The sequence below is a fragment of the Centropristis striata genome, chromosome 23 (genome assembly GCF_030273125.1).
Source record: "Centropristis striata isolate RG_2023a ecotype Rhode Island chromosome 23, C.striata_1.0, whole genome shotgun sequence".
Classification (NCBI taxonomy): Eukaryota; Metazoa; Chordata; class Actinopteri; order Perciformes; family Serranidae; genus Centropristis; species Centropristis striata.
In genome coordinates, this window is record NC_081539.1 from 30,293,192 (window position 1) to 30,314,751 (window position 21,560).

The 21,560-nt window shown below is 35.1% G+C and overlaps 1 protein-coding gene across 1 annotated transcript; it reads right to left on the bottom strand.

Moving 5' to 3' along the window:
* Positions 1-570: 570 nt before the first annotated feature.
* On the bottom strand, positions 571-21,064 carry sh3glb1a (SH3-domain GRB2-like endophilin B1a). Its single transcript, XM_059327486.1, has 9 exons — positions 20,780-21,064; positions 20,131-20,272; positions 18,857-18,985; positions 16,464-16,597; positions 14,289-14,381; positions 7,839-7,928; positions 6,542-6,642; positions 3,022-3,256; positions 571-741 (listed from the first exon to the last, which is right to left on the bottom strand). The coding sequence occupies exons 1-9, from the start codon at positions 20,840-20,842 to the stop codon at positions 634-636; spliced, it is 1,095 nt and encodes a 364-aa protein (XP_059183469.1). The 5' UTR covers positions 20,843-21,064; the 3' UTR covers positions 571-633.
* Between the last annotated feature and the right edge of the window lie 496 nt (positions 21,065-21,560).

Here is a 21,560-nt window from a genome sequence, read left to right on the forward strand (position 1 = left end):
GCCGATCCGAGATGGCACCCATATAAAGTCTATGAGAACCAATACATCTTCCAAGCCACTCAGAAGGTCAATCTTGGTGTCAAAATCTACATTTTCTGGGTCAAAGAATCATTTAAAGCTGTTGAGAATATCACTAGATGATTATTTGATCAAATAGAAATGTTCATTTTAAGTGCTGCAGCAGGGAATCCTGAGATGAAAATGTTTAGAATCTAATAATTATGTAAATACATGGCCAAAATGAACATATCTATTTGATCATCTAGTGATATTCTCAGTAGCTTTAAATTATTCTTTGACCCAGAAAATGTATATTTTGACACTAAGATTGACCTTCTAAGTGGCTTAGAAGATATATTGGTTCTCATAGATTTTATATGGCTGCCATCTCCGATCTGCAATCTTGATGAAGTGGCTCCTATCAAAAATTGAAACCTATAGTGATAGAGAGAATGTGGAAAAAATGTGGTGCTTTTGTCCGACGTGTCCCCTTTCTTCCCAAATCTGGTCCTAAACCGCCGGACTAAAAATGACTCGATGGAAAATGAGTAGAAAGTGACGCCCACACAATATAAATATGAGATCACAGCTGGTTACAAAGGGCTGGAGGAGGAGAGGAGGGGGTGGTGGCGCTCAGTTGAGCAGCTCCAGGTAAGTGATGGGCACTTTGCCCTTCTGGTTGCCTCGCTCCCCCATCAGCCAGTCTGTGTCCATACCGGGGACGCTGCTCACTGTAATCACCTGCAAAGACAGGGAGGTACTGTTGTCAGTGATGGAAAAAGTATTCAGATCCCTTAAGTAAAAGTACTAATACCACAATGGTTCATTACATAATGTCTATGCACTTTGTGTTTTTTATGCACACTGTTCATTGCACCTTATTTGTTTCATAGCACCAACATTTTTATACTGTATATTCATATTTATTCTACTCCTTAATACATACTCCTTCTTTAGACACTTTATTTTTTATTATATTTTATTGTATTTTTATATTTTATTGCTTGAAGTATGCCTAGGTTGTTCTTTTTATTTAATTGTGTTGTTATTGTGTCTGTGTGTAATGCTGCTGCTACACTGTAATTTCACAGCTTGGGATAAATAAAGTCTGTCTGTCTGTCTGTCTGCATCTATGTGAAATTACTCCACTACAAGTAAAAGTCCTGTATTCAAAACTTACTTTAGTAAAAGTACAAAAGTATCAACATCGAAATGTACTTAAAGTATCAAAAGTAAAAGTACTCGTCATGCAGAATGGACCCACTCAGACGGTTTCATATATTCTAAATATATGATTAGATTATTTGTATTGATGCATTTATGTAAGCAGCATTTTAAATACCCCAAGATCGGACTCATTTTAACGACTTAATATACTGTTATGAGATTTAATTTAAAAAAACCTCTGCCTTATCACTTTACATTCATCACGATTTTCATGTGAAAAGTAACTAAAGCTGTCAGCTAAATGTAGTGGAGTAAAAAGTACAATATTTACCTTAAAATGTAGTGAAGTAGAAGTATAGAATTACATAAAATGGAAATACTCAAGTAAAGTACAAGTACCTCAAAATTTGACTTAAGTACAGTCCTTGAGTAAATGTACTTAGTTACATTCCACCACTGACTGTTGTTATTGGTGATATTTATGCTTGGTTATGAATCATGTTATTATCAAAGGCAGTTCAGGCCACACAGTTGGTTCACAAGAATTCAAGGGCAGACTGGAAAATGTTCCTGGTGTTAGAAGGAATGAGGTAATGCTGCTTCAGTGTCAGTCAACCAACCACATAACAGGCTGGTAATGGAAAGGGAGCGGCTGGTGTTCCGCTACTGCAGTAGTTCTCAACCTTTCTGAGTCGTGACCTCCAATTTAACATGCATGTTGTCCCCGACCCCCACTCACTGAACACAATCTCACAGTTCAGATCACCCAAAAAATAAACAAAATGACCAAAAAAAGGAAACACAATGACCAAAAAAGACACAAAATGACCAAAAAAAGGGAAAAAAATGACCAAAAAAAGACACAAAATGATCAAAAAAGACACAAAATGACCAAAAAAGGAAACAAAACTACCAGAAAAGACACAAAATGACCAAAAAAAACCCCAAAATGACCAAAAAGACACAAAATGACTAAAAAAAAGCAAACAAAATGACTAAAAAAAGTTACAAATTGACCACAAAATTATCAAAAAAAGACACAAAAAGACACAATATGACAAAAAAAAAAAGACATTAAGTGACCAAAAAGACTAAAACACATTAACACTTTAACACAGTGGAGACAGAGCTGACTTCCAAAATGATTTGGCGACCCCCAGAAATCATCTCGCGACCCCAATTGGGGTCCCGACCCCAAGGTTGAGAATAGCTGCGCTACTGTGCAGGAACTGCTCCACTGCAGTCTGTGCAAAATAATGTACATTTCAGAATTATACAAGTAGGCCTTTTTCAGGGAACAAGAAATGGGTTAACAACTTAACTCTATGGAGTCTTGGGCTATTTTGTCCATTTTTGAATTCTTTTCATGTCTTTGTAAGTCATTTTGTGTCTTTTGGTGTCTTTTTTAGTCATTTTGTGTCTTTTTTAGTCATTTTGTGTCTTTTTTGGGTCATTTTGTGTCTTTTTTTAGTCCTTTAGTCCAACATAAAATGTGATTTTGAATCTTTTTTTTACTTTCAAAACACTATCATGCTCGATAAAGAATTTTAAATGTTGCAAATGTGCATTAATTTCAGAGTACACTGAGACATTAAACTGCATCATTTTCAATTAAAAATTGGAAAAGTTGGTGTGTTCTAAAACTTTTGACCAGTAGTGTAGTTTATGGTTTAACAGATGTTAGATTAACAGAAATGGAAATAATTGACAATAACAAAATAAATAAAAAACAACAAATAGAGTCAAGCAATGTGGAAAAATGTACAAAAGAAATGAAAATAAAAATCTTCCTTAAACTTTTTTTTATACTTTTTGCACCATGTTGATACCAGTATCAGATTATTCCCGGCTCACCTCATCAGCCAGCAGAGAGAGCTCGCTGCTGCTGGCGGCGTCGTAGTCGTAGAGCACTCGGGCTTTGCGGCTGCCGTTGGAGCTTCGCAATTCATTGAATCCTCCCGACGCCGTGGAGCTGCCGTGGCCCGCAGACACACTGGGCAGAGAGGCCGACACCGGGATGGTGGGCACCGAGATACTGGCCCCGCCCGACACTGAGGACTGGTTGTTGTTGGAGAATGACGAGGGGAAACTGGAGGGAGGAAGGAGAGAAGATCAGAATGATTGATCCTGTTTATCAGCTTCTTTGAGCTTCATTACTAACTGTTAGATGTCCACTCACCATGTGAATGATACTCCTACTGTGGTAGGATGGCCTAATCTGGCCACTCCAAGGGCTCAGAGTCATTGGAATACTTTCATTTATAAGGGAATATTGGAATCTGGTCTCACAGAAATCCGTGAAATAGCCACGGATTTCGCTTAACTCAAAATCCGTGGAATAGCCACGGAATCGCTCAAATTTCCGTGAAACTGACACGGATTTCGCTACAATTAAAGTTAAAGACAGTCATATCCCGTGGCTATTCCATGGATATTTGTTCCTATTGGTTTGTTCCAAGTCACGTGACTTTCAAGGTCCCGGCGGTCAGAACAAAAAACATGGCGGACAGTTCTCTCATTTTTAGTGAAAAAATTTATATTTTGACTTAGTTTCTGCATAAAAATGGATTTTGATCACATTTCTAGCGAGAAATATATGTTTTATTTCCTAAATATTCACTCAGTGAATGTACATAATCACTTTGTGGTGAAGATCTCGCCAGAAAAATATGACTGTCATTAACTTGCATTGTAGCGAAATCCGTGTCAGTTTCAAGGAAATTTGAGCGATTCCGTGGCTATTCCACGGATTTCTGTGAGACCAGGTTGCAATATTGGGACTGCTGCCTTCGTACATTTGCAGCTTAATTACTGTGAGAAATGCAGGATCTTATTCTCTTCGTTCACTAGATCAGTTGTTGCTTTCTGTCCCTTTTTGCTCTACAGAGTTGGTAAAAGGGCATTTGTTTACTCTGCACCTTATGCTGGAATATGCACCAGAAAGAATGGAAATTAACTGAATTTGTTTCTTTGAGCACTTTTAGATCCAAACTAAGAGTTATTGAGGCCAATTCCACAACATGCACTTGTTTCTCATGACGTGTTTAAGGTCTGTATGTTATGTAAATATGTAACTGTATTCTGTGTTTGCTGCCTCTTGGCCAGGGCTCCCTTAAAGAAAAAGAGGTTCTTCATCTCAATGGGATATTCCCTGGTTAAATAAAGGTTAAATAAAAAATAAAAATAAAAAAAGATAACCAGTGGGGCTGCTGTGCCACCCTGAAGCAGAGCTGGGTGCTAAAGCTTTCTTCACTGATACTCTATATTAATTACCAGACTAATTTCTCTGCTCTCTTCCTGCTAAAACGAGATAGAGCTGACTTCTCTGTGACCTCCTCCCTGATTGACTGTGTCAGTATTAGTCATTTTTCTCTTTCAGCTGCAAGGTGAAAAGTTTACACAACTCTACTTGAACTTTCACTGCTTTGATTTAATCACAAACGTGTGATTTTCACAGCCTGGAACGCGGATACGTTGTTTTGTAGTATTTGTATAAGCTCTCAAATACTTTTTGAATTTCATTTCTATCTGCTACAGAGGCTGAAAAATCTATTATTTAGTAGGAAGAGTTGATACTTCTGTTGAATTTTCAGAAAAACTTCAGGTTTCAGGGGCTGATTTTAAAATCGCCCAGAGGTTTTACAGGCGTTTCAGGCCTCAATGGGTTAAACATCAATACTTTTTCTCCTTAACCCTTTGATGCACAACATGGGTCTAAAGTGACCCGACAAAGTTTTTATGTTCTATATCTTTGCAATAAATTATTTTCCTCATTCAGTATTCCAGGTTTTCCTCCATTAGTTTGTTTTTGATCATCGTACATACTAATTTTTATGTTTTCCTTTATTAATTTTTGAATAAAATCCTTTTTTGTGTCACTACTCTTCTAATGCACAACATGGGGGAAAATGACCCCTATCCATTTTTTAACAAAGTAGCTTGCTAAGCTAACTACTAAGCTAACTTCTTGGCTAAGTATTTAGCTAAGTAGCTTGCTAAGCTAACTACTAAGCTAACTTCTTGGCTAAGTATTTAGCTAAGTAGCTTGCTAAGCTAACTACTAAGCTAACTTTTTGGCTAAGTATTTAGCTAAGTAGCTTGCTAAGCTAACTACTTAGCTAACTTCCTGGCTAAGTAGTTAGCTTAGCAAGCTACTTAGCCAAGTAGTTAGCTATGGAATGATACAAAAACTTGTTTTCCTTAATAAAGTATGAGAATCAAAATGGAAATAATGATCTGTTGTTATCAAAAACAAGATATTTAAAGAATACTTGGAATATTCAATCATAAAATAAGTTGATATCAAAAGATAGAGCACAGAAACACACAGCAGCAATAAATAACATGGGGAATGAATGTGGGTCATTTTTGACCCATGTTGTGCATCAAAGGGTTAAACTAAGACCCCTGCAGCAACGGGCCAATGTAGATCTCTTAGGAAAATATTAAGAAGTGTGCAGCACTTGACCCACGTATCCTAGCTCGTATCTCAGGAAATCTTTCTTCTATGTGGCATTACTGGTTTTGTGAAACACTGCCAGCTAACAGTGTGAGATCAGATTTGACCAGTGAACTGGTTGTATGCAGCCATCAGGATAAAAGGGATGAGAGGTTGGCGAAATTGTGGAAATATTGGAGACACCACACACATTTTTTGGGATTGTCCAGTAATACGAGGATTTTGGGACAATATTAAAAAGGAAATATATATTATATTGAAAGTAAACGTGGTTCCAGAACCTATGGTGTTTTTGTTGGGAGCCATACCTAAAGACCGATATAATGCAGATCAGAGATATATACTGAGGGTTCTTTTACTGGTAGCAAAGAAAATGATCACCGTGCACTGGAGAGATGTAAAACCACCAACTATAGGTCAATGGGTCCAGAGACTGAAACATGTCTACACCATGGAGCGAATGACTGCAAGCCTGCAGCTAACTATGGACACTTTTATACAAAGATGGTCTTGTATTTCACAATATCTGGGTGTCTGATGGGATGAAATGTTTACCAGAAAGAGATTTGAAAAAAAACCCTACTTAGCCACAGATTATATATACTGTCTACTCTGCCTGTTGTCATAATTATCAATACTTCTGACATTTTATTTCTTTGATTGTCTAAATATTCAACTATTTATTTTTATTTATTTACAAGATTAACACTAACTTTATAACTTTGTTGTGTCAGAACTACTTATTTCTGTATTTATTGTAATGTCTTAACACTATTTTCTTGTATGATGCTCAGGATGTTTATTGTGATGTCTCTTACTTCAAATTCTGTCAGGAAATGTTATGTAAAATTATTAAAATGGTTAAATAAAAAGTAAAAAAAAAAAAAGGAATGAGAGGGGACAGTGTTAACTCACCTGCCCAGCTGCTTCTGGAGATCCACCATGTACTGGTAACACTGTGCGTAGTAAGTAGTCTGGGCCTCCACAAAGTCATTCAAGCAGCGTAGGTGGTGTGCCTAGTAATGAACAGGAAGACAGGTTGAAAAAAAAAAAAAAGAATACTACAAGTTTCACGCAATTAGCAAGTGGAATGTAAGATAGAAACCAGTTTTTCAAAGTTCACTCGCTTTTCTACTTCCTGACCTTTCTTAATACAGTCATCTAACTTTTGAAAGTTTAAAGGTTCAATTTGCACATACATCTTTCCATAACAAACCTTTTTACACCTAACAATTTCAAGAAATGCTTCCCTGCATTAGACAAGGGATGTTGGCGAAGATGTGGAGAACAGGAGGCTAATTATATGCTTTTTACATGCCCAGTATTAACAACATACTGGGAAGGAGTTGAGGAAATATTAAAGTACATTTTTGAGTTTAAAGAGTTCTTGCAGGTACAACATTGGTTAGGTATTTATTTAATAGGGAAGATAAGAGCAAAGGACATTTATTTTTTTAATTTACTGAGAGTAACCGTCCTGAAGAAGATGACTAAAGCATGGAAAAAATAAAATACACCAAAATTAAGAGCATGGGTATTAACAGCAGAACAAAGTTTAGAGATGGAAAAACTAACTTTTAGAAACAGGGAACAAATACATATTTGGAACAAGTTATACTGTAAAGAAAGGCTGGTAAAAACAGTGGAAATATTTAATCAAATTAAGGAGATGAACTAAATGGTCCCCACCCCAACATGAACACACATACATACATACACACACACACACACACACACACACACACACACACACACACACACACACACACACACACAGATTCATGAACATGCATACATGCACCACCGCTTATTTTTTCATTATATTATTACTTATTTTTTTGTTTTGTGTCATTAGTTTGTTGTTTATTTCTTTTCTTAGAGATCCTCATTTGGGGAATACCAGTTTGCCTTGTATATTTGTTTGTCTGTTTACCCTATGTTTTTGTTATTTACTTTGTGAATATATACCTTGAAAAAAAGGGGAAATAAAAAAAAAAATGCAAGGTACAATATTGTAAAGAAAACGAAATGACTCATTATGTTTGTGAAAGTGAGAAGCCTTGCAATAAAGTATTAAAAAACAGACCTTTCGCCATCAATCTGCCATTTTTGCTACCAAAAAAACAGCAACACTACAATAATATCCCTTAACTATAAATGAGGATTAAAGAGGGAGCCTTGGAGAAGGAAAGGCCTTTAGCCGGCTACATACGTGGGTGCTGCTGACGCCCTCCAACAGCAGCCGGGTGATCTCCGCCTGACGGTCAAACTCACTCTGGGTCATCCTCAACTCCTGCTCTGCCTGAGGAGGAGAACCACAACTACATTAGTACAGGATCACATCACCATACACATCTGTATATCCTGTTTGGAAATGATGAAATGATGAAGCAAGCAAAATCAAATCTGCACTGTAAAAAATGTTTGTAGAAATTACAGTAAAACACTGTCAAATTGCATCAGGAATGGGGCGTAAAATTTAAAATTGTGTATCACCGTAGTAGACACTTTTAATTACCGTAAATCAAGGAATAGCACAATTTTTACTTTTACTGCCATGAACTGTAGGAAACGCAGTTTTGCTGTAAAAATATAACATTTTCATGTAAAGTTAATGGAGATTTGCCATGATGTGTGAATGAATGACACAAGTACCTTAAAAATAACGAGAATATTCAGTCTAAATTAGTTTTTGCTGATTTTTAAATTTACAGTAGAAAACCCCCTCACTGTATTTTTTACGGTGAAGTTCTGGCAACCACAGCTGCCGGTAATTTACCGTAAATTTAACAGATTATTTTTTACAGTGTGGTTTTCTTCTGATATATGGTTGTAATCTGTGTGCACGGCAGACCAAAGGATGTACATAATATGGTTTCAAAATAAAAGTGAATGAAAATGTCTCAGACTAACAAAACAAAATCATCATATTTAATAAGCGGCTGGTATGTATTACCACCTCTGAACCCTTGTGCATCACTAGGGGTAGTTAAGGCTTTTTAATATTGCATGTTCACTACCGGTCAAAAGTTTTAGAACACCCCAATTTTTCCATTTTTTTATTGAAATTCAAGCAGTTCAAGTCAAATGAACAGCTTGAAAGGGTCCAAAGGTAAGTGGTGAACTGCCAGAGGTAAATAAAAAAAGGTAAGCTGAACCAAAACTGGAAAATAATGTACATTTCAGAATTATACAAGTAGGCCTTTTTCAGGGAACAAGAAATGGGTTAACAACTGAACTCTATGGAGTCTTGGGCTATTTTGTCCATTTTTGAATTCTTTTCATGTCTTTGTAAGTCATTTTGTGTCTTTTTTTGGTCACTTTGTGTCTTTTTTTGGTCACTTTGTGTCTTTTTTTGGTCATTTTGTGTCTTTTTTTAGTCCTTTAGTCCAACATAAAATGTGATTTTGAATCTTTTTTTTTTACTTTCAAAACACTATCATGCTCAATAAAGAATCTTAAATGTTGCAAATGTGCATTAATTCCAGAGTACACTGAGACATTAAACTGCATCATTTTCAATTAAATTCTGGAAAAGTTGGTGTGTTCTAATACTTTTGACCGGTAGTGTACATATATGGCAGTTTTTGAAATGGACAATTTTGTCCTCTAAGGATATCAGACAACTTCTGTCAAAGTGATGCACATGGGTAAACATGAATATCAGATAGCACCACTTAGTCCATAAAATGCATTAAAAATAAAAATGAAGAGCTCAGTCAACCACAAGAGAAGATGATGACAGAAACAGTGTGTGCATATGACATGATATGACTTCAGTGAGTAGAGAAATCTCAGGCACATCAAGGAAAGAACACAACAAGTTAGAAAGTGAACATGCTGTTTCTGTCCTGAGGGAAATGTTTCCCTTTCCTCCCAGGGAGCCAAAAGGATTCAATATGAGATCTGTGGAACAATGGCTTGTTGAGACTTGCTAAAAAAGTCCAATAAACATATGGTCTGGAGCTGAGACTGACAGAGACAATGGTCCTACTGTCCTCAGCTCTCTACAGCTTACATTAGAGCCACACAGGCAACATTCACACTGTTTGGTTCTTGTAGGAGTCTCCTACGAGGAGTTAAGGTTTTCCACGAGGTACCACATTGTGTCATGGAGGAGATAGAGAAAGCTGCAGACAGCAGCTGTTGACAGTGCTACCAGGGGGTTTGGTGTGTGTGTGTGTGTGTGTGTGTGTGTGTGTGTGTGTGTGTGTGTGTGTGTGTGTGTGTGTTCAGTTCAAAGATGGCTCCAACATTCCACTCACCTCTGTCACTTCCTCTGCTCACATCTGCTGCTTTGCGTTTTAAAAACAGTGACACAGTAGTTAGAGCTACAGCTGCTGCAGGCTGCAGCCAACACAACACATCCTCACACTCTGTGTGTGTGTGTGTGTGTGTGTGTGTGTGTGTGTGTGTCAAGGTTATTATAGTTAACGAAAACTAACGAAATAACGAAAACTAGAATTGAAAAAACATTTTCGTTAACTGAAATAAAAATAAAAACTAGAGTTTTTAAAAAAGCATAACTAACTAAAACTGTATTTTGTGGTTTCAAAACTAACTAAAACTAACTAAAATTATAGTGAATTTACACAAAATTTGTGTATTCATACATACACAATTTGCGACATGTTTAAAGTTTCTGGTGTTGGTCGACTTGGTGTTTACTAAGAAAAAATTGACTTTAAAGTAAAAACATTTACTTTTTTTTTTACATTACTAACATCAGTTTCCCCTTAACCTGCATTTCAACTCCACATTGGAAAAAAAAAGAGAGATAAAGGTATTTTATTACATGGCTGCTTTTTGTTTTGTGTGTAACTGATAAGATAGCATACAATTGTAAAATAAATATACAATATGATGCATTAAAATACAAAAAATATGGCTCTGTTTTGAGATTTTTGTTATGTAAATGGTTATTTTCAGTAGTTGGGGGCCAAGGTTATTATAGTTAACGAAAACTAAAATTGAAAAAAATTTAAACATTTTCGTTAACTGAAATAAAAATAAAAACTAGAGTTTTTAAAAAAACCATAACTAACTGAAACTGTATTTTGTGGTTACAAAACTAACTAAAACTAACTAAAATTATAGTGAAAATGTCCTTAGTTTTAGTTTTTGTCAACTTTTTTCATTCATAATTCAGTGTTTCTATTTGAACATGCAACACATGGTGAATATGTTTACTGAGACTGGGATGTTTACACTAGAACCAAAATTCAAAACACCCAGAACTGTAAGAGTTAATAACCTTATTGGGGCTGAGATGATAAACCAAAGGAAATAAAGGAAACATTTATTATGACCTCTTTGAATCTGGCACCCAACACATAGCCCATTACAAAAAAACTAAAACTAACACTAAAACTAAGCATTTTCAAAAAATAAAAACTAAACTAAAACTAGAAAACTCACTCTAAAAACTAACTAAAACTAACTGAATTTGAAAAGAAAAATTCACAACAAAATGAAAACTCAAACTAATGAAAAATCCAAAACTATTATAACCTTGGTGTGTGTGTGAGGGTGAGACATTGATGCTACTCTCTGTAGAAGGTAGCATAGAAGCAATTCCAGCCTTTAGCTTTCACACCCAAACCACGACGGCCTTGGTACTGAGTGCCATCCATCAAACAGATTAGAGGAGAACTGGAGGTGGTGTTAACCAGCAGAAACCACTATTTACACTTTCTGTATTGAGGTGGCACTCTTCTCTTTCATGAGTAAACAAGCACTCTCAGATGTTGTTGACAGGACACATGTTTGTGTGGATTAAACAAACTATTATACCACAGGATAACCCTGCTATTTAGAAAAGCTACGTTAAATGAGCATGTTAAGCTAACACTCTGCTCTGAATAAACCAAAGGGAACTAAACAGTTTGCTTGTTCTCACTGAGATTGTTTTTTTTAAGCATTTGTGGAAAATTGTCCTGGAAGCCACTCATTTACTCTAAATCAGGGGTCTCAAACTCAAATTACCTGGGGGCCGCTGAAGGCAGGATCAAAATGACCAAAAAAAGACACAAAATTACAAAAAAAAAGACACAAAATGACAATAAAAGACACAAAATGACAGAAAAAAACCTAAATTACTAAAAAAAGACACAAAATTACCAAAAAAGACACAGAATTACCAAAAAAACACAAAATGACAATAAAAGACACAAAATGACAGAAAAAAACCTAAATTACTAAAAAAAGACACAGAATTACCAAAAAAAAAAACACAAAATGACAAAAATGACACAAAATGACATAAAAAATACTAAATTACTTAAAAAAAAACCCACAATTATTTAAAAAAGACACAAAATTATTATTTTCTAAAAGTAATTAAAGGGACATTCCACACACAAAACTCACATTAAACTTTCATATCAAGGTGAGGGCCACAAAATATCGTGCAGAGGGCCGCAATTGGCCCGCGGGCCGCAAGTTTGAGACCCCTGCTCTAAATGCTCTGAAGCCAAATAGCTTTTCTGGGACCCTGCGTCCTCATATGTGGACATTTCATTTTAGGTTTTCTGGACCTTATATTTCATTCTGCTTAACTATAACTATGCACTCTAGAATAAGAACAATACATCAATCAGTGTAAAAATCAGATGGCAGCATCTTGGTAAAGTCAATTAACAGCTTTTAGCCAGACAAAAGTGGACCAGGTACCAAAGCTGATCAGATTTTATGGCTAAAACTTGTGTATTTGTGCTTAATAATGTTTGTAGTTTGATGTTCTGTGCAAGTTTGACTATTTTTAGCATTAGCAACAAGTTCCGACTCTGCTAATCAGGAAGTATTCATTTGAAAACGAATAGACTTTTACTATCATTCTTCAAATGAGAGGGTGTAAATGTAAGGAAATAAAAAGTTTCATTCACTGGTGAATTAATTGCATTATACAGTAAAATGAAGCCATTATTTTTTTTCCAAAAACTAAGGGGGTGTTTGGTTTTTTTTAAAGGATTTTGTAATAAATGAGCCAAATCTTGCCCAAGTTAATAAATTGAATTTAATATTTTGTCCAATATGTGCAGATATTGAAACAATTTAACTCAATTTATAATGCAGAATAACAGTGCTTTAGGTAATAAAGAAATTAGGATTTTTATTTATTTAATTTTTATTTAAATGGTCTTTAATTGACTGACATTTAAAACATTATTAAAAACCTATTTATTCTCCTTGGCGTTCAGTCCCAGCTAGGCAAGAATCCTTTTTTTTTACCCTTGTATTTGTCTTTTTTATCTCTAACTCTGTTTTGGATTTAGTTTTTATTACTATTTTATTTTATTGTTTTACTGTTTTTAGTATTTTATTGTTTTCATTGTTTTTATATATATCAATTTGTGTATGATTTATTCTATTTTAATAACTGTACAGCACTTTGGTCAACTGAGGTTGTTTTTAAATGTGCTCCATAAATAAACTTTGACTTGACTTGACATTGAACATTGAGTACTGATGTTTATTTAGCCATTTGTTTTAGTTTTTATTTATTCATCTTTAACGTAACACATTGCAAATACCATGTATTAACATGTATAACATTTTGTTTTAAAAAGCAGCATCGTGAGTATCTGTGTCATATCAGTGAAAAATCCACATAGAAAAGAAGAAAATATGTTAATATTATTTCTTAATGTGCATCAACTTTAGTTAGTGCCCTCAGGTTTTTTCGTTGCTGGGCGGTTGTCGGGGTAAATGGAGAGCCATGGTATGAGAGAAAATGAACAATTCAACCCAGATGTTGGAAGAAAATGGAGCAAGAACACAGACCAAAAAAAAAAAAGAGAAGTCTTAACTTCCCATAGCTGCTCATGTGACTGTATGCAAGTCACAAGAGATAAAATGAAAATCAGCTTGGTGTTGTGTAACTTGGTGTGGCAGTCATGACTGTGTGACATCAGAAAGAGGGACAGTGGGAAACGCCCAGACAGATTTATTTTTTTTTTTCCTCTGAAAGGAAATTGGCTAAGGATTTCTGAGAAAGGGGAATTCACCAACACTGTTGATTAATCAGCATTACAATGTAAGAAAGAAAGGTGTGTGTGTGTGTGTGTTCTTGTACTTCCTACATAGTGAGGACCAGAACGCATTTTTAACCAACAGAGTGAGGACATTTTTCTAAAGTGAGGACATTTCGGCCGGTCCTCACTTCTTTAAAGGCTTTTTTGAGATTTCAGACTTTGTTTTAAGGGTTAAAGGTTACATGATAATGATAATTAACTGAAACTGTATTGTGTGGTTACAAAATTAACTAAAATTATAGTGAAAATGTCCTTCGTTTTCATCTTTGTCAACTTTTTTCATACATAATGAAGATGGATCAGACAAAGGAAATAAAGGCAAAATTTACTGTGACTTCTTTTTATCTCCCCCCATCAAATACCCCATTACAAAAAACTAAAACTAACACTAAAACTAATAAAAACTAAACTAAAACTAGCAAACTCACTCTAAAAACTCATTAAAAATTAACTGAATTTGAAAAACAAACATTCACAACAAAATTAAAACTAAAACTAATGAAAAATTCAAAACTATTATAATCTTGCAAGGGAATTCACTGTTCCAATGAGGGTCCTCATAAAGATAGAAATACAAGAATGTGTGTGTGTGTGTGTGTGTGTGTGTGTGTGTGTGTGTGTGTACTTACTGCAGCTCTAGCATCAGTCATCCTGGCTTTCTTTAGTCTGGTCTTGGCTGCATCCAAATCCAAACGTTTCACCTGCAGCAGCTTCCTTTCTTTCTGGACACAGAACAAAATAACACACTCAAAAAATGGAAATCTTAGGTTTGTGCATCAAATACTGTTACAGTGTTCTGGCAAATTAAGTTAGTTATGTGCATGTGCTGTGCTCATTAATTTTTATTGAGGATGAGAGTGCCATATTTAATGTTGTTTGGAGTCATTTGGTAAAAGGTCTAATGGTACATCAGTATCAAATGTTTTCTTTTTTTCTTTTTCTTCATATATATCTTTATTGGGTTGTCAGGACATAATACATATTCAATCAGAAAAGGTACAATTCACCCATTTTGCCCCCTTTTAGGACAACCCCCCGCCCCCCGAACCAGAGAGTTACATTCACATAAAATAAGCAAAAAAACAATAAATAGTAATGATAATGAGAAAATACAACTCTCTCCCCCTCAAAGAAGAACAGGAGGGGTGAACAGTAGCCAAATAAACAATAATAAAAAACGAAAAATAAAAATATACATATACACACACACACACACACACATACACATACACATACACATACACATAAAACCAAACAAATTATAATAATACTAAATAAATAAATAAATAAATAAATAAAATAAAAAGGGACATTTAGAGGAGGGGATATACAGAATGCTTGGAAAAAACAAACAAAAAATAGCTATAACAATTTGTATATGTTGTGCCTAGATTTTGACCACCAAATGTTTTCTTTTTCTGCCAATAGGTGTCTCTTAATGAAAAGAATAATAGAAGTAATGTAGGATTGTAGGAGTTGTCTTCACTACTACTGCCATAGCCAAATTATTCGCAGAGGTCTCCTCCTCTCCAAAACAAATGAACAAGGTGTTTAAAACCAATAAAAATAAATGCTGAATAAAGCAGTTTGAAGTAAGAATCAGGACCCAAGCTTCTCTGATAACTTAAGATGCAGACGTATGATGACTAAAAATCCAGTTAAATCATCTGGTTAAAAATGACCAAGTTCTAAGAAGTGTATTTTAAAAAAATGTGGCTTAAAACTGGACAAAAAGTAAATTTATGACAGCTTCTGGCAGACAATCAGGATGCTGATACATGTCACACTGATTAAAACTGCTGCTAGATTTCTCTGGGTTTAAAAATTGTTGAAAACATTTGGGATAATATAAGGCCACAACTAAACAAAATATCTATCATATGTCTAGTCGTTTGAAGGCATTTAACCCTTTGATGCACAACATGGGTCTAAAATGACCCGTATTCATTCCCCATGTTATTTAATGCTGCTGTGTGTTTCTGTGCTCTATCTTTTGATATCAACTTATTTTATGATTGAATATTCCAAGTATTCTTTAAATATCTTGTTTTTGATAACAACAGATCATTATTTCCATTTTGATTCTCATACTTTATGAAGGAAAACAAGTTTTTGTATCATTCCATAGCTAACTACTTGGCTAAGTAGCTTGCTAAGCTAACTACTTAGCCAGGAAGTTAGCTTAGTAGTTAGCTTAGCAAGCTACTTAGCTAAATACTTAGCCAAAAAAGTTAGCTTAGTAGTTAGCCTAGCAAGCTACTTAGCTAAATACTCAGCCAAGAAGTTAGCTTAGTAGTTAGCTAAGCAAGCTACTTAGCTAAATACTTAGCCAAGAAGTTAGCTTTGTAGTTAGCTTAGCAAGCTACTTCGTTAAAAAATGGATATGGGTCATTTTCCCCCCATGTTGTGCATTAAAAGAGTAGTGACACAAAAAAGGATTTTATTCAAAAATGAATAAAGGAAAACATAAAAATTAGTATGTATGATGATCAAAAACAAACTAATGGAGGAAAACCTGGAATACTGAATGATGAAAATAATTTATTGCAAAGATATAGAACATAAAAACTTTCTATGTTTTTTTCAAATAGATGACAGATATGAACCTATTCTGCCTTTTCTGATTTTATTTCAATAAAGAAAAAGAGAATTAAATATATTTTGGATCAACTTGTAAACTCATTTTAGTATACTGAGTTCAATATAATTTCTGATTACTGAGGCTGCAAAATAAAAAAGGCCACTCGTTCCAGATAAAAGGTCAAAGTTCAATAAAGAGTGAAAGTGATCCAGGACTCACTCACCAGGATGGTTTTGAAGTCCCCCTCTAGAAAGTTTCTGAAAGGTGCCAGGAAGCTGATGGCAGAACTTTGGATTAACTCTCGTTCTGCTCCACCAATCTGCTTCTCCGTCTCACCACATTTGATCAGAGCATTTCCTGGAATGGTCAGCAGAATAAACAGTTTCACTCACAATGAACACTGGACGTGTGAATGCACAATGTTGCACCAAAGTCTCTGTGTTGAGAAGACAAAGTGGACACGTAAACATGTTCAAAGGGAGCAAGAAGCCAAAGCCACAACTGAGTAATGACTCCAACTGTGTCAGACAGTGACACATGTGATGTTCAAATACAACAAAGAAGAGTGAATATGGTTCTCCTAATGAAACATTCTCTGCATTATTTTGTTTTCTTTATAAATTATCAGCAGAAACAAAGTATGAGAGCTCTGCAGAGTGGCAGAGAGTGGACTGGACTGGTGACCACAGTTGGTTTTGTTTGTTGTTTTGTTGTCAACAAAAAACAGCAAAGCTCTGATTAAAACACGCAGAGGGAGCGGGACTTGGTCGGGACACCATTCCTCCACAATATATTTATATACACTACTGGTCAAAAGTTTTAGAACACACCAACTTTCCCAGAATTTAATTGAAAAAGTTTTTGAACACCCCAATTTTTCCAGTTTTTATTGAAATTCAAGCAGTTCAAGTCAAATGAACAGCTTGAAAGGGTACAAAGGTAAGTGGTGAACTGCCAGAGGTAAATAAAAAAAGGTAAGCTTAACCAAAACTGAAAAATAATGTACATTTCAGAATTATACAAGTAGGCATTTTTCAGGGAACAAGAAATGGGTTAACAACTTAACTCTATGGAGTCTTGGGCTGTTTTGTCCATTTTTGAATTCTTTTCATGTCTTTTTTTGGTCATTTTGTGTCTTTTTTTGGTCATTTTGTGTCTTTTTTTGGTCATTTTGTGTCTTTTTTGGTCATTTTGTGTCTTTTTTTAGTCCTTTAGTCCAACATAAAATGTGATTTTGAATCTTTTTTTTACTTTCAAAACACTAACATGCTCAATAAAGAATTTTAAATGTTGCAAATGTGCATTAATTTCAGAGTACACTGAGACATTAAACTGCAAAATTTTCAATTGTATTCTGGAAAAGTTGGTGTGTTCTAAAACTTTTGACCAGTAGTGTAACGAAAGACATGTGAACTGTAAACTGTATGAATCTGATTTTGTAGAATATGGATACCCGCAGCCATGAATGTTGATACTGTTTTATTAATGTTAAGTGTTTTTTCTTTTGTTGTGTACGTCTCTTGTGTACATGAAAAAAAAAAAAAACCTAATAAACATTACAGTTTAAAAAAAAAAAAAAAAAAAAGGACCTCCAACACTTCTCTCTTAAATGTTTCTTATGCAAACAAGGTGACATGAGAGACAAATACACTCCACCATGTGGAAGTAGAGACAGCAGACATACAGCACAAACAACAACAAAGAAAAACATAAATGATAAACGATTTGCACAGAGGCATCACAGGTGTATGTGTGTGTGTGTGTGTATGTGTGCGTGTGTGTGTGTGGATGAGGGGCAGATGCTACGACATATATATAAATATATATAACATGGCTCACTTATAGTACAACACAATGAAAATAAATAGGCAAACAAAGCAAGAAGCGCTAACGCGAGAAGAGAGGGAAGAGGAAAGAAAGAGAGAAAACAAATAAACAAGAATAAATAAAATAACTAATTAAATAAATTTTAAAAAATTATAATATTAAAAATAATAATTATATATATATATATATATACACACATACATACATACGTACATAAAAAATAAAAATAAACAACATATAATATAATATTTAATATAATAACACAGGGGGAGGATGGGAGACATCACCACAGTGTCTTCTGTTTTTACATCACCGCTTCTGGATATTAGAATAACAAGCTCTCTGGGTATTTTCAAAAGGAAATTAAATACTTTTAATAATAATGTAATGCTATATCCTTTTGTGTTTTAATAACAGTTTTTTTCTTTGTTTTTTCCCCTTTGGATTAAATTTAAAGAATTAGGAACTAATGTTATTGTTATTTTAAAATGTTTTCATTTATTTTGTAATTTGTCTGCGTTGTTGATGTTTGTATGGAATATATGCCGTATAAAAAAAGATGAGTTAGTGTTAAAATGTTCTCCACAAAGTCCACACCAGACAATATATTGGAATACTAAACAATTAAACTTCAATAGCTCAAAGCTAAGAAGTATTCAACCACTTTTTATATAACAATTAAGTAATTTTGCAGGGAAGAATTGTGTTTGTCAACAAGCGACAGCAATCAGAAGAAAAATAGAAGCAGCAGGGGTTAAATGTTAAATTAGGTCCCAGTAAGTCACTCACCATAGGCAGTGCCAGGACCAAACTCATTTCCTGACTCGATCATGGACTGCCCCAGCAGCTCATGGTTGTTCATTCGCGTTGGGACTTTTTTCTCCAGTTTCTCATACACAAATTCTTCTAGCCGGACATCTGGAGATGGCAACAAGAAAACTTAATTAAGAAGTCATAAGACTACAGTGCGGGAGCCACAGTGACTTTAGGACAGTGAGTCCAAACAGCCCGCCTAACGTTCCTAAACTAAAATAGAAGCTTTCATAATGACAACCATGAAGAAAATATTATCAGATCACGAGGATGAACACTCAGTCTGCATATCTGTGGTATGTTGTATGGATACATAAGTAGAAAAAATCCAACTTACAACATCTAACACCATTACTCAAGACTGTAACCAGCAGCTGCTCTGTGTTTGTTGTGCTAAAGCAATATGGCATCATGTTGTGAACGGAGGAGGACACACAGCTGAGTGTACAGACCTAGTGATTCATGTCAAACATCATCTCAGAAATGTTAAGCATTTTTTAATGTGACCCTCCTTACTGGAAAACATGTATAGTACAATGCCAAAAGTTTGGACACACCTTCTCATTCAATGCGTTTCCTTTATTTTCATGACTATTGACATTGTAAATTCTTCAAAACTATTAATGAACACATGTGGAATTATGTACTAAACAAAAAAATGTGAAATAACTGAAAACATGTCTTATATTCTAGTAAACAAAGGGTGGTTACTTTGAGGAATCTAAAATACAAGACATGTTTTCAGTTATTTCACTTTTTTTTTGTTAAGTACATAATTCCACATGTGTTCATTCACAGTTTTGATGCCTTCAGTGAGAATCTACAATGTAAATAGTCATGAAAATAAAGAAAAACACATTGAATGAGAAGGTGTGTGTCCAAACTTTTGGCCTGTACTGTACATCTCTTAAATGCAGGTATTTTCTGAATCATTGAGCTACTTTTTAGTGCAGCTGTTACTATCTCAACACATAACATATATATAATACCTACTTTCAGAACTGATATTTATTGCTATAATAATGCAGAAAGGGTTGACTTCCAAAATAATGTAGATTATAGGTGGATTATCATGACGAATCTGCCAGAAAAGTTAGAGTGGCATTAAATTGACAGATTTATACCTGGAGTTTGGTGCCTCTCACCTTATAGAGAGAGTGGGTACCTGCCCTACATTGCTCTGAAAGGGGGTCAAGTATGTATTCATCATGTTTGTTTCTAGTTGATAACAGAGTCACCAGTGGTCTTACTTGGATTGGGCTGTAGTAAGACTTCTGTCTGCTTCATAATCCTTTCTGTCCATTGCTTGGTGTTCTCAGCTCTGACCAAAAGATTCTCCAAATGGGCATCCAACTCTGTCTTTTCAGCCTGGCCAAACTTCTCTTCTGTGAACTGGAAAAGAAAACTTATAGTTACACTTATATAGTATAGTATAGTATATATAGTATAGTATAGTATAGTATAGTTATACTTATAGGTTATAGTGCGCACTAAAATATTAAAGCGTGAGGGGCTGAGGGGGTCAGGTGAGGCTTGTTTGATAAAAAAGATATATCAAATAAGCTAAATAAGTTAGCAAGCTAGCTAGTGGGACAAACTTAGAAAATAAAAGTTATCTGCCTTGCTAATTATGATAGCTCTATGTTATGGTTTCTGAGGCCTGCTTTGGTGGTTATGTTGAATAATTATAACGTTTATAGCTATAATATAAACTGATATCTCGTGTGTGCTGTTTAATAACACTCTGAAGTGCAACTTTGAAGGATAAAGAGTTTCCTCTCAGAAGCTAACGGGCTACTTAGCAACCGCTACGCTAACGTTAGCTGTTTAGCATGCTAGCTAACGCTTATGCTAACGTTGGTTAGCAACAACTTCCACAAACTAAACGGCCAAACTTACTTGTACCGCGCGGCTCAGGAAAGTTCCGGCGTCTGCTGCTAACCGCTTCACGTTAAAGTCCATGGCACCACGGGGGGGGAATAAACACCAAGTACAACAGCGAGATTGTGTCACAGTCAAACTGCTGCCATCCCCACAGAAAATGTCATTGAAGCAACTTTTTTGTCGGAGTTCCACCCAGCTGTTGATCGGGACAAAGATGCTAACAGGACAAGATGGTTCACTCTGCCGCCAGACAGTGACAGCTCGCGCATGCGCAAATGGACGCGACAAAACAGGAAGTTGACATAAAAAAAAAGAACGTAAATAAAGTGGAACTACCCTCACAAAAAGCAAACTGGGTGTCTGCTACCTTCTCCTTAGTCTAACATGTAGCTTCCACTAAATAAAATGATGTTTTGTGGTTGAACAGTTTTAAAAATATGTAGTTTTAGCATAAAATGCAACACTTTAAAATGTACTAGATAGATAGATAGATAGATAGATAGATAGATAGATAGATAGATTACTTTATTCATCCCCAAAGGGAAATTCGGTTGTCACAGCAGTCCGGTATTCAAGTACAATAAAATACAATAGAATAAAATAAAATAAAATACTGAGATAGCATAAATAAAAACAACAGTAGAAAAAAAACACAGACAAAACACGGGACAAAGATGCTACACGGACAAGATGGTTCACTCTGCCACCAGACACTGACAGCTCGCGCTCACCTCGCGCATGCGCATATGGACGCGACAAAACAGGAAGTTGACATAGAAAAAAAGAACGTAAATAA

What these genes read in the sequence shown, in the direction of transcription:
- sh3glb1a (XM_059327486.1), bottom strand. Translation starts at nt 20,842, where the DNA reads ATGGACTTTAACGTGAAGCGGTTAGCAGCAGACGCCGGAACTTTCCTG. An exon ending in GGGACTTCAAAACCATCCTG is followed by an intron (nt 14,382 to 16,463) that starts GTGAGTGAGTCC and finishes TTCTGTGTCCAG; the next exon opens with AAAGAAAGGAAGCTGCTGCA. An exon ending in AGGGCGTCAGCAGCACCCAC is followed by an intron (nt 6,643 to 7,838) that starts GTATGTAGCCGG and finishes GTTCATTACTAG; the next exon opens with GCACACCACCTACGCTGCTT.